This window comes from Natator depressus, chromosome 14 (genome assembly GCF_965152275.1).
Source record: "Natator depressus isolate rNatDep1 chromosome 14, rNatDep2.hap1, whole genome shotgun sequence".
Lineage (NCBI taxonomy): Eukaryota > Metazoa > Chordata > Testudines > Cheloniidae > Natator > Natator depressus.
The window spans coordinates 7,987,398-8,005,618 of NC_134247.1; the positions used below are offsets into that span (position 1 = coordinate 7,987,398).

Sequence of the window (18,221 nt, forward strand, 5' to 3'; positions counted from 1 at the left end):
TGCCCTGGCACGGAGCCCCCCAACAACAGGGGGCCCCAGGGCCGGGCACTCGGGCAGCTCAGCACCGGCACATCCCCTGCGGGGGGGCCTGCACTGCAGGGGCAGAGGAGAGCAGGGAGGGAGGCTCACCTGCAGCCTCAGGGGAGCAGGCAGGAGGTGTGAGTGGCGGGAGGAGGACCAGGCAGCCGCGCAGCCGGCCGGAGAAGCGGCACTTTGAAGGGGAAACCGCTGGTTCTCTCCAGCTGCACGGCTGCCCCTGCTCCTCCTGAGTCCTCCGGCCACGTTCGCAGGGCCACATTCCGAAAGGGGCTTTAGAGGGGGGATTGGACAGGGGGTGGGGTCCTGGGGGGGGCAGTTGGGGCAGGGGGTCCTGGGGGGGGGGGGCGGTCAGGGAACGGGGGGGGTTGGATAGGCATGGGAGTCCTGGGGGGCCTGTCAGGGGGTGAATAGGCATTGGGGCAGTCAGGAGACAGCAAGAAGGGGGTGTTGGATAGGGGGTGGGGTCCTGGGGGGGTGGTTAGGGGCAGGGGGTCCCGGGAAGGGGCGGTCAGGGGACAAGGAGCAGGGGGCTTGGATGGGTTGGGAGGTTCTGAGGGGGGCAGTCAGGGAGCGGGAAGTGGGACGGGGTGGATGGGGGCAGGGGCCAGGCTGTTTGGGGGGGCACAGCCTTCCCTACCCAGCCCTCCATACAGTTTTGGAATCCCAATGTGGCCCTGAGGCCAAAAAGTTTGCCCACCCCTGCACTAGAGTAACTTCATGACTTTTTTCACCTCTCCCCCTACACCTAAAATATCTACCATAATCCTTTGGTCCTATGCTCAGGGTCCAACTGACCACCATATTTGCGATTGGGAAGGAATCTCCCCCTGGGTCTGATGGGCAGAGACCCTGGGGTTTTTTTGCCTTCCTCTGCAGCACAGGGTGCAGGTCACTTGCAGGTTTAAACTAGTGTAAATGGTGGATTCTCTGTACCTTCAATTCTTTAAATCATGACTTGAGGACTTCAGTAACTCAGCGAGAGGTTATGGGTCTTCTACAGGAGTGGGTGGGCAAGGTTCTATGGCCTAAAATGTGTAATCATGAGACTAGAAGATCAAGATGGTCCCTTCTGGCCTTACAGTCTATGAGCCACAAAGCTTCACTCTTGCCACCATCAGGTCCCTGCACAAGATTCACTTCTTTCACTTATCATTCCCATTCTGACCTTGACTCTACCACTCCTGCCCTTGTGCCAGGTTTAGCTCCCTCAAAACTATTAATACAATCTACAGATTTTACATTTCATAAAAGCAACCAACAAGATGAGGACACAACAGTTTGGCAGTGTGGTGCTGGTGCTTCCCATACTTACTATCACATCTTTGTTGGTCAGATACTGCAGAGCCACATCTAACTTTGGGCCTGATCCTGAAAACTCATATAAGTAGTGCTATTACCAAGTTTATAGGACTACTAATGCAAGCGCAAATTTACAAGATTAGGCCCGTATATTGTAAGCCCCTTGGAACAGGAACTTGTACTTTTATTTCTCTATAAAGCACCATCCACACTTTCAGCAGAGGGCTGAAGAAATAGGAAATAATAATAATATGCTTCAGTCTTCCAAAACTACAATGTAATTGCAGTACAGGTCTACTTTGGGGAGAACAGGGAAAAGCGATCTACCAGTTCTAATCCTACAAGAGTCTGTTTTCATTTTCTATTTAAAGCAGTTCAACTCCCTTCCCTGAACCACCTTCACCATTAATGAAGAAAAAAGATGTACGCTTGAAACGGGAAGTATATCTGATCATCAGTTATAAGGAATTCAAAACAGCATTAACATACCAACTTTGATATGAAAGTGTTTGTATTTTTGTACCTGTTGGGGCTCCAGGGTATGGTGGGAGTCATGCGGACATCTGGAAACAAAATACTGTTGTCTTTGATCCTGTCCAAGGCATAATGCATTTCACAGAGGGGTAAGCGATTTAACTGAAACTGAAGTTCAACCTACAGTACAAAATGAATGAATGAATAGATGTACCAGAAAATATTTAATTAAGAGGACTCTTTTTACTTCAGTTTTATCTTTCAACAAATTTTACTGAACTTCAGAAAAACTCAAGCAAGCATAATCGGATCAAAAGATTTATAATAAAGTTAACTTGCTTAAGCCCATTTTGAACAATCACAGAGAAACATATGATTTCTTTGTAGTATAATTTGTGTTTTTGACTATTATGAAAGGATTTAATCGTACTTTCAGAAATAATTCAGTAATCTCTTCCAGAACTAGAAAGGACTATCTTAGAAGAATATTTTTCAACTATATTTAAAAATATAAGCTGAAAGACAGGTTACAGAAACCTCCTCTGGAACTTTGATCTGGTCAGAAATTTTCGTGGACCAGTAGATGGCCCTGTATGACATATTCCCAAGAGAGGCAAAACCCAAATACTCGCTGTATTATACCCAATCAATCATTCTCAGAGTATAAAACTGTTGAATTCACTGTACTATAAAGACATCTAAGATACCTCACAATCTTTGCAAAGATGGATTTCTGAGATTAGTTGCATACTAACATAATCATTTACTTTCTTTCCGATTACTGGTGTTTTAATGTTAATAAAGAATGATTACAACAAAATCTTGGTACAAAGCCAGAAATGGTAGCATAGCATGTTGGTATCCGTGATTAAACCCAGTATTAAGCAATGAATGGTAAAATGAATTTATACAATTGCTTACTAAAGAAGCAAAGATAAAGAGATACATTTTAAATTACAGAAATGGATAAAAGTCACTTTTAAGGGGAAACAATTCATGAAAATGATTCACTGAGACTATAATCTACACAGCTTTAAATTTACATTTATTAATCTCTCCAGAAACAAATGGTCCTGATGAAAGTACTGAACAGAATAATTAAATGTTGATTAAAACAGAAATCTGTAGAAATAATATGACACAAAACCACACTAATAGAAGAGAACAAATAAATCCATAGTTGCTCTGATTGTTACCCAATATGGAAGCAGAGCTTTTCATAGTATAGTAACAAGCAAATAGCCATGTAATCACTGAAGGACAACTTCAGTTAGCATTTAGTGAATAGACAATAAGAGCACTCATGGGGATTTACTACAAGATGCGTGTGTGTTGGCCAGCATGACAACACTGATGGTCAACGTATTTCAACCTATACAGAAAGGCACTCCTCAAGAAACATACTGACTGGAACATGCACTAGTAACATTTGTACTTCTATGGCAACCTTCACTCAAGGATCTCAAAGCATTTTACAAAAGTGGGTTAAGAACTACCTTCCCCATTTTATAGATGGGAAAATGGAGAGACTGAGCAGTGACTTGCTCAAGACAGCACATCAGGTCTGCAGCAGAGCTGAAAACAGAAATGAGGGGTCAAACTCCAAGCTAAGGGACCCCAGTGTAAATCTGGAGAAACTCCACAGAGGTCAATGGAGTCACTATAAATATATACCCATGCAACTACATTAGAAAATTTGGTCACAAATCTATTAACTCTCAACCCCTGCTCTAACAACTCAATAATATTTGACCACCCTATTGCTTAATCTCTCTGTTATCAAATAGTAAATATTGTTACACCTGGTTAACAGCCAGAAAGTTCAACTGGCATCCATCAACCAGACAGCATTTTTAAAAATCTGTCTTTGCTGGAAGTTTCTCAAAAGACCAAACTGAAAATTCTAAAAATAAAGAAGTACCAGAAATTGAGACGATAACACTGTGTTCACCAATTAAAATAACATGGAATCCAAAAGTCTTCTTACGATACTAAGTACAAAATCCTCCCAATTGTTACATTAAAAATCCTTTGTGACAATCAAAACAGCAACTTGAGCACTAAAAAAACAAATGATCATTCCTCTGCATTGATAACATGCTATCTCATGTGGAATAAAAACCCAATCAAAACCAAACCTCAGAACTTCTCTAATGCAGGCATCAGCAACTAACAGTACAGTGTGACCTTATTGCTGTAACCCTCATCCTTCATTAGCTGTTATATCCCAGTGTTAGTAATTGCTTGTGAAATCACTTCATAATTTAGGGCCCAATCTTGCAAACTCAACTGTCAATGTTTCAATTACTCCAATTTAGGGCATGCAAGGTTAGGCTCTTAACAATGAAAGCTCATTGGGACTGGAATCTATTGAATCTGTCTTAAGCACTATGCTCTTGTAGGGCAATATGTGAATAGTAATATGAACAGTACCAATATTTACTAAAAAAGCCAAATCCAGCCCTGATTTAAGTGGTTGTAAGTCTACCAGAGGCAACAGAGCAGTGCCTGCTTATACTAGGGCTGAATTTGGCCCAAAAGTTGGAAACCTCTTAAAAATCAATATAATGACTTTTAATATTCATCCCTATTGTTTACTTGTATGCAAAATCTAAAGCCAACCATCCAAAAGAGATAAAGGTGACATCAAAGCTGCACAGCATTCACTGTGGAATTCACTTAGAAAGGCAAACGCAACAGCTAAAAAAAAAAAAAAAAAAAAACCTGATTTTCAAAAGTTACTTGAATAAGGAATCTCTTTTTCCATAGCCCTGGTTAGTTTAAGATGTGAGCCTACCAAATGCTATATATGATATACATTTTACATTTACAAATATACATTTAATATACTTTTAATTTTAATATACATTTTACAAATAGTAATCAAAATATTTGGATGTTGCATTATTCTGGGGGATGTTTACATTATTTTCTGAACCAGTCACTGGATAAATCTCGTAACCAGGTATACAGGAACTATGCTCTAGACAGGCCAGGAGGAACTTGGTATGATTAAACTAGGGTGTTATTTAATATTTGTATTGAAACACATCTAGAGGCCCCACCATGCTAGGTGCTAGACACACAATGAAAAGGGCACACATACTTTTGGTGCACAACTCATGCTTCTGCCTTGACATGGTCTTTCCTTCTCAGTGATCTTGCATCATAATTTGTCAGATCATTCCCCCTCTAGCTATCAGTGTATAGACTTCCCCTTTGAACACCACATGGCTGTGACAGAGGCATGGAAGCATGCCATGCTAGCACTGTAAAGAGAGGGAAATGTGTTTTTCCCCTAAACGGGTGGCATGCTGCTCTTGCTCCGCACACAGAAGCGCAACGCCTGCTCTGCTAGTTTTTTCTTCAGTGCGAGAAAAGGAAAGAGCGGGAAGTCCTAAGTAAGAACGCAGAATGCTAAAGTACAATGTGCCTCCAAGCAGCATGCTGCAGTGCAACAACCGCATACACTATCTCAGCAGGGAAACCATGTAGTTTACTTCCTTAGAGTAAGTTAGTCTTCCACAGGCCCTGCTCCTCCAACTCTGTCCCATCTTCACTATACCAGCACCCCTCTGAGCCCCAGAGCCTTCTCATTGCTCTTCCTCCAAACCATTACCAGCATCCATCAGACCCAGACTTCCAAAATCCTTACCTCAATCAACATCTTCTTCCCATCATCAGTGGTTCTCCAACACAGATCCCCACAGCACTCCAAGATGTACATCACTCCCCACATTCTACTTAGCACCAGCAGCCAAAGTCCTAGCCCCCACCCCATGAGGTTCAGCACTGCCTGTCATTCCCCTTTCCCCTCACCTTCACAGCAGAGTGGGCATAACCTTATCCTTCATGGCAGCATTCTCAAACCCTAGGCACAGATTCCATATGGGTGGATGGGGCATTGGTGCCTAGCTCCTCTAAACTCCTTTGAAATTCCCATCTTAAGTGTCCTGGCCAACACTACACAGTGAGTCAGTGGCAGAGGAAGAAACAGACTCCAAGATTCCTGGCTCCCAGGCCTCTGCTCTAACCACTATGCAATACCACTTTCTTCATGATCTCTAAAGAGTATGAGAGCTGTCAGCAATGCATGCAGAGAGGTTACAATTCATTGGTCTCTAAAAAGTTTCTGTAATATTAAAGAGGCAATGTCAAGTGAAACTTTAACAACTGACTAATTTTTAAAAATTCATGTTTCAATGGAGTCCCCTTCAAACAGTTTGACCTGAACTTATTCTTTTTATCTTTTAATAAAAATATCACAGGAGTTTTTCTGCTCTGCTGTGGATGGTTAGAAGTGTCTTCCTAACTCTTGACTGTGGCCCCAATCTTGCAGTTGGGGTTACACAGGAACAAGGCTCTTCCAATGCAAGACTGGGGCTTTTAACGGAAAAACAGCTAAGCTGACTATATGCAAAGTGCTGTCAAATGCACAAAATAAACAAACAGGAAGAGTCTTTTTTTTACTACTTCTTTCAGTTTTGTGAAGTACTGACTGATACCATCTGGGACGGAGTGGCGTATTACCTGCATTATCTTTCTTCATTCCACAACAAGAGAACAGTGGGAACGGAATTATAGTTCCACTGCCAGTTAGCAGAAAATGACACAGGATCATGTGGGCCACTAAAGAAAATTGTCCTGGCATAGCCTACAGATGGATGGGCACCAAAAGGAGCAGAGACCAAGAAGAAAGAGCAGTTAACCCTGAACAACAGTTATTTCCACTGCACCTCTGTAAAGGATGCACTTGATAAAATCAGAAGTGCAAACATATTAAAAAGCCTCCATTACCCGAGAAGCAGGGCACCAGGAAAAGTGCATGATCGGGGAGGTTTTTTTTTACATGGATTACTGGAAGAGATCGGAATCAAACTATATATATACACACCTTAGCCAAAGACCATAGCAATAAGACAGATTTGGCCAACATTTAAAATGAAACATGAAATCCTGGCTCCACTGAAGTCAATGGCAAAACTCCTATTGACTTCAGTGAATCCTATGTGTATCCAAAGTATATGGGATCAGATCCTGAGTTCCCTATTAATTTTTCCACTCAGTTTTCAATCAGTCCTTGCACTGAAGAACTCTCACTGAAATCAGGACTAATTAAAAACTATATAAAGAGCTTTAGGATTTGACCATTGGTTCTGTAACAGATTTACAAAGCATTACACTTCTTTATGAATAATTGTAGGACCCAATTCTCATTCTAGGATATTGGAATCCTAAAATGACAGATCTGAACAGCTCACCTTAGTTGAGTTTCATAAGAAGTTTTAAAAGAGAAAAAAATAAGTGAAAGTTACTAAAAGCCCCAACTCATTTTGTATTCCAGGGCAGTTTATTGATAGAGTCAGTTAGCGGCCTTAATTATTGTTTTAAGAAAAACAAACACTAACCGTACTCAGCATGATACAAGTCTTACAGACTAATTATCCATGTTAAATGAAGACATTAGGATTCTTGCATATGTTTCACAAAACAAACTGAATGGAAGGTGACATGCCCTCGGCAAAAATGGATTTATTTCAATCAATTTCAGTAGCCTTAATTTGGGATTATTTCTGTTAGGTAGCAGAGTCAATCCCCTTACCTCTACCAGGGAGACACAGGGAGGGGGGAATTTTTTGATTTTTGTCAACTAAAGTTTATTCTTCCATGTTCTAGAGCAGGATGTATTTACATTACCTTAACTATCTTGTCCATAAACCCCACAACACTATTTAAGGTCAAGCCTTTGATTTTGGTCCATTCTATGCTGATTGCAAAGTAAACAAAGTACTGACCCTATCTCCAGTACTGTTTCCCCTGGCAATGGTGCTGTAAATCTTAACTTTGTGATGGGATTCCTCCACTAAAGACATCTGGGCTACGGAAAATAGTAGTCTCCCTCTTACACAGACCTCTGTCTGCATTTTCCTTCTAGTTTCTGTTATTCAACTGAATAATTTCTTCACCTAATGGACAGTTTCTCCAAAGCCTGCCAAGACACTGGGCTTAGTATAAGCCTAAAAAAGACTGACATAATGTGCCAAGGAGTAGAGGAACCACCCTCCATCAAGATCAACAACTATGAACTTGAAGTGGTGTATGAGTTCACATACCTGGGGTCCACTATCACAGTCAACCTTTCATTTGAAACAGAACTCAACATCTGCATTGGAAAAGCCACCACAACGTCTAGACTGACCAAGAGGGTATGGCAAAACAACAAAATGACAGAACACACAAAGATCTGTGTGTATTGTGCATATGTTATCAGCACACTTTTGTATAGGAGCGAGACAGGGACCTTGTACTCTCATCAAGAGGCTCAAAAGCTTTCATATGCGTTGCCTTCATCAAATCTTTGGAATCTCCTGAAGGGACAGAGTCACCAACACTGAGGAGCTCAAACAGGTCAGCATACCCAGCATGCAAACATTCCTCAAACAGAGACGCCTCCGCTGGCTTGGGCATGTGTGCCGAATGAATGATGGGCGCATCCCAAAGGACGTCCACTATAGCGAATTGGCATCTGGAAAAAGACCCAAAGGATGCCTATAATTGTGTTTCAAGGATGTGTGCAAGCAAGACCTCAAAGAGATGGACATGGATGTGGACAAATGGGAGGATCACACTCAAGACAGCAGCCTTTATAAACAAGAGCTTAACAAAGTCTCCGGAGTTATGAGAGGAAGCAGTCTAGCTTAGCAGAGGAGAAAGAGCTTGCAGAAGGCAGAGCCCAAAGGGTCGAAACATCACCTTTAAATGTGATGTGGCAGATGTGGCAGAGATTGCCTCTCTCGAGTGGGTCTCTTCGGCCACATTCACGGCTGACATAAAACCAACTGAGTAAATTCTTTACCTCTCAGGGGTGCATACCCAGGGTCTCTCAAGATTAAAGGATGCCTACTACCACCTATAAGAGGAACTTGGCCATGTCAGATCTTCCTATTGACAACTCATTTGAAATGCCTAGCTTTTATTGAGCATAGGAATGTAGGAATTACCATACTGGATCAAACTCACAGTTCACCTACTCCACTATCGCATCTCCAACATTGGCAAGGCACCACATGCTTGAGAAGAAGGTGCAAAAAAAGTCATATTAAATTGCCTAATTCCTTATCATTATAGATTGGGTTAAGCCTGGCACATAACCTCTCTTTCAAAACTGATGTCAGCATTAACAATTATAAATCTGGATATTCTCATTATCCATATAAATGTCTAATGCCTTTTTGAATCTTGTTAAGATTTTGACCTCAATAATATCCTGTGGCAATGAGTTCCACACTTAATTGTTCATGCAACATTTAAATAATTTCCTTTTATTGGTTTTGAATTTGCTACCTATTAACAGAATTGAATGTTGCCTTTCTTCTTATGTAATGAAACAGGAAGAACAGACACTCACAATAATTGTAGACATTGTGCTGTTCAGAAAAGCCCTCATGTACGTGGCCCAGCCAGGCAGTCAGGAAGAGAAAGAATGGTAACTTACCATACAGTAAGCGATTCTTTAAATATTGTAGTCAGTGTGGATCCTTCTACACGTGTACACATGCCACATGCACATAAGATCATATTTGTTTTCCTTAATATCAGTGTCTGTCAGGGCTGCACACATGTGCCTTCCCATGCTTCCACACCAGGGGATAAAGGGCACAGTAGCACCATCAGTTCCCTCACAACTCAAAGCCCATGGCAGCTTGGATGGAGGGCATGTCATGGGATTCTCACTGGTTGCAACATCTCAAAGAACACAGTTAATGTCGGATAAGTAACCGTTCTTTCTTCTCAGAAAATGTGTCAGTGTGGAATCTGCTATACGCAAGGGGCAAGTAGTATCCCCTCAGATGTTGGGAAGAGGCATTTCAGCCACATCAATCTAATAGTCATTGGAGTACTGCTCTCTCATATCTGGCATCCAAGCCCAATGCATAATGCTTGACAAAGGTCAGAGGATTACTCCGCGTCATCGCTTTGTAGATCTTGGAAACTGGCACATTTCTGAAGCAGGAGGAGGATGTTGCTTGAGGTCTGGTCGAGTGCATCTTGATATTCAGCAGTAAAGGAACACCAGCCAATGGGTGATGCAGCACAATACATTGAGTTATCCAGAACTGATATTCTCTGTGAGAAAACCGCTTTAGAGTGCCTGACTACAGCAAAACACAGAGGGGGTGACAGTCTGAATGGTTAGATCCTGTCAATGAAATCAAGCGAAGTCCTGGATGCCTAGCATATGTAATTCCTTTTCTTCTAGTGCAGAATGTGGCTTTTGACTGACTAATTCAGATGAAATTCTGAGACCAGCTTAGAAATGAACTTCAGGTGAGTTCACAGCACCACTTTGTTCCTATGTAATGTCATACTGGGGGGTTCAGCCATAACTTCTTGAAGCTCACTCCCCCTCTCCTGGCTGAAGTAACAGCCACCAGGAAAACGGTCTTCAGAGTGAGGTTGTGCAGGGAGCAGTCTCACAGAGAGGCTCCCTGAGTCTCAGGAGAACTAATGAGGACCCAGGCAGGAGTAGGTTCTCTGCCCAGTGAATAAGTGTGTAATAGCCCATTTAGAAATTTTGACACCGTGAGATGAGAAAAGACTAAGCATCATTGTACAGATGGATGACAAGCTGAGAATGCAAGCTAAACCTTAATAGAGCTGAACAAGAGGCTGGTCTGTATTAAGTGTAATAAGTAGCTGAGGTTCCAATGTATCAAGGCCTGGACTGAGTCCATATCATGCTGGGCAGCCCATATCGAGAACCTCTTTTATTTAGATGAATATATTCTTCCAGCAAAGGTTTCCGGGCTATTTATCATGAGCCAAAGTCATCATCATGGGTAGGAGCAGGGATCTGGAGTGTGACAGGTTGGATCACAGAAACCCCCTGGGGGTTGCCACCTGATGTGCCACAACTACTTCTGCTCCTACTTTCCTGCCCTGTCAGCTTAGGACTTCAGTGCCCTGCCCTGGTTTGAGCCAGATCTGCTAGCCTCCTGCAAACCCAGTGATCACATGTCACTGTAAGACTTCATTACTCACTTGCCAGCACACATGTATACAGGAAGACTTACAAGTAAAACAGAGCCACCTACAGTCAATTGTCCTGGTTAATGGGAACCATTAAGATTCCAAACCACCATTAATGGCCCACACTTTGCATAACTAGACTAGGACCTCAGAGTTATATTTCATATTTCTAGTTTAGATACAAGAGTGATACATTTATACAAATAGGATGACCACACTCAGTAGATTATAAGCTTTGTAGTGATACCTTACAAGAGACCTTTTCAGTGAAGCATATTCCAGTTACATTATATTCATACTCATGAGCATATTTTCATAGACTCATATAGAGTGCAACGGCACATAGAACAAGGCAGGAAAACAGGCACCAGAAATAAACAGAGGTCTGGGATGAGAAGAGCAGGAGCCAGGATCAAGCTGGGAGGAAGAAACCAGGACTCAGGCAAGTAGGCAGGGACCATACCAGAAGGCAGCCAAGGATTCACCTAGATGGTCAGACAACTTCCTGTGCCTCTTCATGGGCAGGACTCTTTTTGAGCTAGATCTTCAGTAGCCCCCTTCTCCACTGGTTCGGATGAGCTGCTGGGTGGCGGCCACGGTCTGATCACTACCTGGGGAGCCATAGGCCCTGGTTCAAGGCCTGCAATCCTTCACAGAGGGTTTGGACTGCACTATAAGGTTAGCAATTGGCATGAAGTGCCTTGCCTCACCTTGCCCCGCTGTACCTGGGAGTGATTGATCAAATTTTCCACATTTTTGTTTTCTAAGGAACATGCTTTATGATAAACAGTGAAGATAAGATAGCCAAATAGGCTGAAAAAGACCAGTTACGGGTCTCTGAAGAGAGCAGGCAGTAAGGGGGAACCGAAGTAGGGTCACACCCTTTATGCCCTAACACAAAGAGGGAAAGGGCAGGTGCATGGCCCCAACAGACCATAGTAAAAACAAAATCCAAACCGCATGCAAGAGTCACATGTGCATCTACAGAGGGATCCACACTGACACATACTCAAAAAACAGACAATACAAAGCCCAGGGGGCCACGAGGAGAGACTGCAGAGAAAGGGAGAGTAATCAGACAGGCAAAGGTAGCAGAGAGATCAAGAAAACAGGAATAAAGAAATATCACAAAAAGAACAGGAGTACTTGTGGCACCTTAGAGACTAACAAATTTATCAGAGCATAAGCTTTCGTGGGCTACAGCACACTTCATCGGATGCACAGAATGGAACATATAGTAATTAATTAATTAGCCTCTTACAGCTTGTATGGCAACTTCCACCTTCTCTGTAGATATACATCTATCTTCTTACTATATGTTCCATTCTATGCATCCAATGAAGTGGGCTGTAGCCCACAAAAGCTTATGCTCTAATAAATTTGTTAGTCTCTAAGGTGCCACAAGTACTCCTGTTCTTTTTGCGGATACAGACTAACACGGCTGCTACTCTGAAACCCAGAAATATCGCAGGTAGGTGTCAAAAGTGGAAAGAACACCTATGCCCCCCCACAAACACACACCCATAACAATAAAGATGAAGCTGGAGGCTCTGCAGAACAAATAAGTCTATACTCAGGCCCAAAATCTGTCTTATTAGCTCTCAAGGTGTATCCTTGAGAACATGGAGACACACAAGCTAAGATTTGCACAGGATGCTTAACCACATCACGACAAGTTTTATATCAGAAATGAGTCTCATTAAAATATATTTTTACTCTTAACAGTTTTAAAATATTAATTCTATTACATATAAAAATCAAATTTATACCTGAAATTCTTCTCCTTGCTAGATTTTCTGCATATAATGAGGAATAAAAAATTCCTATTAATATCTTTCTAGTCCTTTGGCATGTAAATTATTTTAGGAGGGGAAAAAATAGCACAAATCCCTCCTACAGCAAGAATCTTCCATTCAAACATACCTGCATTTCACAATCTGCTCGAAGATTAAGTTCTTCACAGCATTCCCTGGATACCCTCAAGAAGATATAATCCTTTGTTTTCTCTTCAATAGCTGCTTCATAAACCTTCTCTTTGGTTCCTTGGGTCTGTACTGACTTCTCTTTAGTGACTGGCAATAAATAAACAGCATTGACTTTGGTCATCACCAGCCGTCCAGCCAAAGTGTCTTCAGAAAGCGTTTCAGTGAGCTTAAAGCGGCCAAAAAGTTGTCCGTTTTGGGCATACTTTGCACCTCCGGAAACACCAGTGAGCATGAAGCTTGCTACTATCTGCAATTGCACTTTTATGTTGAACCTAAATCAGAAAGGATAAAATTAGTTCAGAAAAAGGAGTTGATTTGAGAAATCAGGAGATAATGTTAATCAAATAAAAAATGCCTCCAAATTCAGAGACATCATACATTCAGGATCCAACCCTATCTCCCTTACACTGAGTAATAGCTTCTTTCGCAGCAGTTCAATGTGACTGTATAAGTAACTATTCATTGTGAATAAGGGGGGCAGAATCTGGACCTGAGTAAGAGAAATTTAAGCATAGTACTGTAGAACATTCAAAAATGTTGTGCCTCCATTCAGAGAAGGCAGCTACAAATTCTGTTGATAAGAGAAAAATTCCCCTGCAAGCAGCTGCTCTGTCTGTAATGGCAGGTATGGGGGCCTTTTATATGTTATTTAAAGGCAACATGTACTTTAAGGGTAACAAATAATCAGTTTATTCAGAATGAAAAGATCCTCGAGTTTCTTCTTCTGGCAAGTAAATCTGGTCCATGATTCTAAAACCCCACTACAAGCAAAGTGACAATGTGGTAGAGAAATTTTATAAAGGATAACACAATTAATATATTCCCTGCCATTGTCAAATTTATTCATTACAAAACCCAGACTCAAACTAGATCTATATTAAATACATTAGTAAAGATATAAAAAAGTGTAAATATACATTACCTTGGTGAAGGAAAACGATATATAATAAAAGGAAGGAATGCAATTGTAAACAAAGGAAGTAACTGAACAGTACAAAAACATCTGAGGGCAACAGTGTCTATTTTGCTTCTGAATGGAATGTAACTAACATCAACGGGTGGTTACAAGCAGTAACATCTCTGAAGGTTTTAAAAAGACGCTCTAAATAGACAGACCCAAACCCTGAAATTTTTACTCAGGGAAAACTCTGCCCGAAGTCAATGAGAGTTTTACCTGAGTAACGGCTGCAGCATTTTCCCCGCAGCAATGAAAAGTTATTTTAATATTTTGTAAGTTTACTATATATTTATGAATTGACTACATTGGATTCTTTAGGGACATATACATAGGTTCAGAACAGAATACGATTCCTATTTGTTCTGTACACCCTCTTCTAGAGAAGGCAGGTTGCTGTCTTGCAGGGAGCAAAGGGCTATTATACCCTCATAGTTTAACAGATTATTTTAAAACTTTATGAAATTAGAAGCTAAGACCAATAAGTAATGAGAATGGATCTATTTTAAAAGAAGGATTAATATCTAACATATCACATGCCTAATTACAGTGAGCAGTGGTCCCCAAGTAGAAGCGGAAAGAAGCGCTGCCAGCCGAAATGCAGCCGAGAAACAGCAACGCTTCTCAGCGGCATTGCAGTGGGCGGTTCTCCGGCGGGCGCGCTCGGCAGCAGCATTTTGGCAGTGCAGTGTCCTGCGGGCGCATAGAACTGCCCCAGCGGGCGCGTTGGGGCCCCTGACATACAGCATCTGTGCACAAAGCTCCCATTGACAGTGAGTTCTTTCTGCGCTAACATGTAGCCATGACTACCCCACACCACATTCACAGTAGAAGTAGCAAATCCACTCTTTGTATTTACACTTCTCAAAAAAATCATAGACAATAAAGATAAAAATGACCTATTAGCCTGTCTTGTCCTTCCCTTTTCTAAAGGACAACAATCCAGTACGTTTTCTAGTTCCTTCTTCATCCTGGTTTCTAAATGTGCCAAGTAACAGAGCTTCAGCCATTCCCTTGGAAGTGTATTACACACACTCATATATCTGTCTCAATGTCAACAAGTTTAATCTAATATTTTGTAATGAGTTAGAGGGGAATACATCAATGAAAGTAGAAGGGATGCAGAATACATTGCTTTCCACTAAAATGAGCGGTGATCTTTTTATCATGTGAAATGAACAACTTTCTACTGTTATGTGTTGTCTCCATATGATGCTTTCCACATTTATGTTGACTTGTTCAATCCGTTCAGCTTCCTTCTAACCATTCCTGGTAAACTATTAAAAGTGCATATGTAATACTATTTAATCCATTGCAACAGAAAATCTTTACTACAACATATCACAGTCCCAAAATCAAACCAGTTTCAGTTCTCTTCTGTGCATCTTAAATGCCTATTAAACCCATGAAAGATTTTTTTTCACATCTGATAAATCTTTTTGCTTAAATGAAAACTGCAAGTCTGTCTCCTTGTGGTGGTATTTCATTCTCTGTATAACATGTACACAAAGTCTCACAAACATCCCTGGCAAATAAGCAATACAATGAAGTAAGAGATGATTTTTGGTTTGACAGGGACACAAATTTACTTTCTTCATCACCAGTATACTTAAGATAATTGTAATAGCTACTAGGGAATTTGCAGTAAAAGTGATCATTTAGTTTATCTCAAAGCATGAATTCAGCAGACCATGATTGAAATTAAAATAAATTCCTTCCACTTTCTAAAAGCATTTAGGAGAAAGCATGCAAGACTTTTTCCTTATCAACTTATAATACATAATTCTGAATTCTCTATTAGTCAGTTACAGACATTAATTCCATTCAGATAACTGCTGCAATATTGTGTTAATGTATATAAGCCTCAGTAACATTTAAAATTTCATTATTATTAGTCAGATAGCAGGTGGCAGTATAACATTTTTATTTCATCAAAGCTTTCTCTAACTTGAATCAATTTAAAGCAGTCCATATTATTACACATATATTAGCTGAATAACTATATTACTGCTATTCTGAGACATGCTACTCTTTACACAATCATCTTAAGTGGCTACATTGGTTCTAGTCTACTGATGAAAACCTTCTTCTCCAGATTATTATTTCCATTGACTAGGGAGACACCTTCTGGTGAGCTATTCAACCACCAAATCCTCTAATACTCAAGCACTACACTTCCTTCATTCACTCCCCCTTTCCTTCTTAGATTGAACATGAGCACACTCCATGTTCATGCTTAGTAAGATTTAACAAGATGAACCTCACTCCCCATGCAAAAGATCTGAATCAGACCAATTAAAAACAACACTTTGGAGTGGGACTGCACTTTCCTTTCAAAAGTCTGTTTCTATAAACTGATGAATTAAGCCTCTGGACATCCCTGTGAAGTCGGGAAGTATTTTACAGATTGTGAAACTGAGGCACAAGGAGATTAACTGCCACATTTTTTTTAAGTGACCTCTAATTTTGGGTGTTCAACTTCAAATACCAAGAGCTTGATTTTCAGAGGGGATGAACTGAAGCTCCTGACTTCAACTGGTGTCCTGGACAGTCAGCACTTCTGAAAATTAGGTCATAGGTGTCTAAAGTTGGGCACACAGGAATGGAGCACCCAAAATTAAAGGTCACGTTTGAAAGAGCAAGCCTTAGCCATCTGCCCCTTGTAACACTCCAAATCAGGGGTGAAGGCAGCAACACAACGCAGGTTTCTTGACTCCCAGTCCAACGCTCCCTGTTCTAGTGTATTAATTAATAAGCCACTGTAATGTTCATAGCTACCATTTGTTTTACTATAGGCTCTTTCAAATAGTACATCATGGTGCTTTTCTAAGAGGAAATAAACTCCTTAGTCTCCCAAACAACTTACCAAAAAAAAATCAAATATTTTTGAGGTTTCTCTCATATTTGACATTTTTCTGGATTACACAATGGATGCTTTCACACTAACACTTAAAGATCTGATATTCAGCTAATCAGAAATGCAAGTCCAATTAACACTTTTTAGTGTGCTCTCGCATAAACACTTTACCACAAAAGCCATAATTAATTTTTGAGAGTTCTTATACTGTAAATTCAAGCTTTGTGTAATTTTAGACATACTTATTCTTCACTGAGAGATGAACTCTCAAGTGGTGAGAAAAACTAAGTTTGAGTTTCTTTTGAAACTTCAGCTGTCTTAGTCATCATGCCACCTCAAAACTTTTGTAGTCTTTGATATCCTTCTTTCTCTCAGATTTTTCTAGGAACCATGAAGTTGGAGACAAGCGCAGTAAAAACGAACAGGAAAAATCTATCAGCCAAAATCTCAGCAAATCTGCCCTCTGCCCAGTATTCCAACCTTCCAAGCAATGTTATAAAATTTCAGCATAATTATGCTTCTATTTCTAATTTGTTAGGGAAAAGGTTATTTTCTATAATTACATCACAAAAGTTTAAGACTTACCAGATCATTAGCCCATCTGCTGCCAATGCAGACTGTAGCACCCCAAAAGACCAAATATCCCTTAGCTTGAGAAGCAGTGCTCTATCTGATGTGGGGGACCGGCATTTGTTTTTTCTAATGCGCGTGCAGACCGGCAGCCGATGGCTCGCGGACCGGCACCGGTCCACGGACCACCACTTTGATTAGCACTGCCTTAGAGAATATGGCTGTGTGCGTCAGTTTTTTAAAAGGTTCAGTATGGCATTTAACATTCATGTGCGTAAGTTCCACACAGGGCATGCACAGCAGCATTTTACTACTCCGAGGCACAGTGTAATATGCAGTAATGGCTCATGAACTCAAGGCCCAATGCAGCAAAAATACATTGACCTTCCATGAAAGCCAATATGTGAGGCTTCTGCAAACTTGAGTGAGAATCTGGTCTACAATTTGAATAGCAAAACATGTGACAGGTATTATTATTATTATAGTCTGCTTTCTTTTTTAATGTAAGAGTGAGAAAGATGAAGAAGTTTAAATCCTCAAAAATTACATGAAGGGCCCAAATTACCACCAGATCCGAACTAGCATCTAAATTAGAGCTTGGCCTGCACACCTGCTTGTTCATACAAAGCCCACGTTTGCACATGGAAATCAGAGTGTTGGCTTATTTATTCAAACCTTTATTGCCCCTATTTTCTACTCTAAGCATGTTAAGTAATTATCTAAAATAAAAATTTTCCACAATATTACAATAAACACAGCTTACACATAAAGCTCTCCAAGACTTTCCCAACCCCACCAGAGACTCCCTTGCGATAGTCAATTAAAGACACTTTACCAATGCCATTTCAACCTCTTCCACATGACACCCTTCAGCACTTGTCCTTTGGCCTTCCAATGAAAGTCTGGGACAAGCACTGCAATTTGCAGTGTGCCCTAAAGGTCAAAAAAAAAAAAAAAAAAAAAAAAAGCCAGGCTCAAAATTAAGGCTAGGAGCGAGAACCAGAGTGCTGAA

At 40.9% G+C, this 18,221-nt stretch overlaps 1 protein-coding gene across 4 annotated transcripts in view; it reads right to left on the reverse strand.

The window, feature by feature from the left end:
- The window catches only part of HELZ (helicase with zinc finger), a 150,688-nt gene that overhangs the window by 86,272 nt on the left and 46,195 nt on the right, over positions 1 to 18,221 (reverse strand). For all 4 annotated transcript variants that reach the window (XM_074970577.1, XM_074970575.1, XM_074970578.1 and 1 more), the window contains 2 exons: positions 12,766 to 13,099; positions 1,862 to 1,992 (listed from right to left, as the gene is read on the reverse strand). In XM_074970577.1, the coding sequence (XP_074826678.1) occupies positions 1,862 to 1,992; positions 12,766 to 13,099 (465 nt within the window). The remainder of the gene's footprint in view (positions 1 to 1,861; positions 1,993 to 12,765; positions 13,100 to 18,221) is intronic.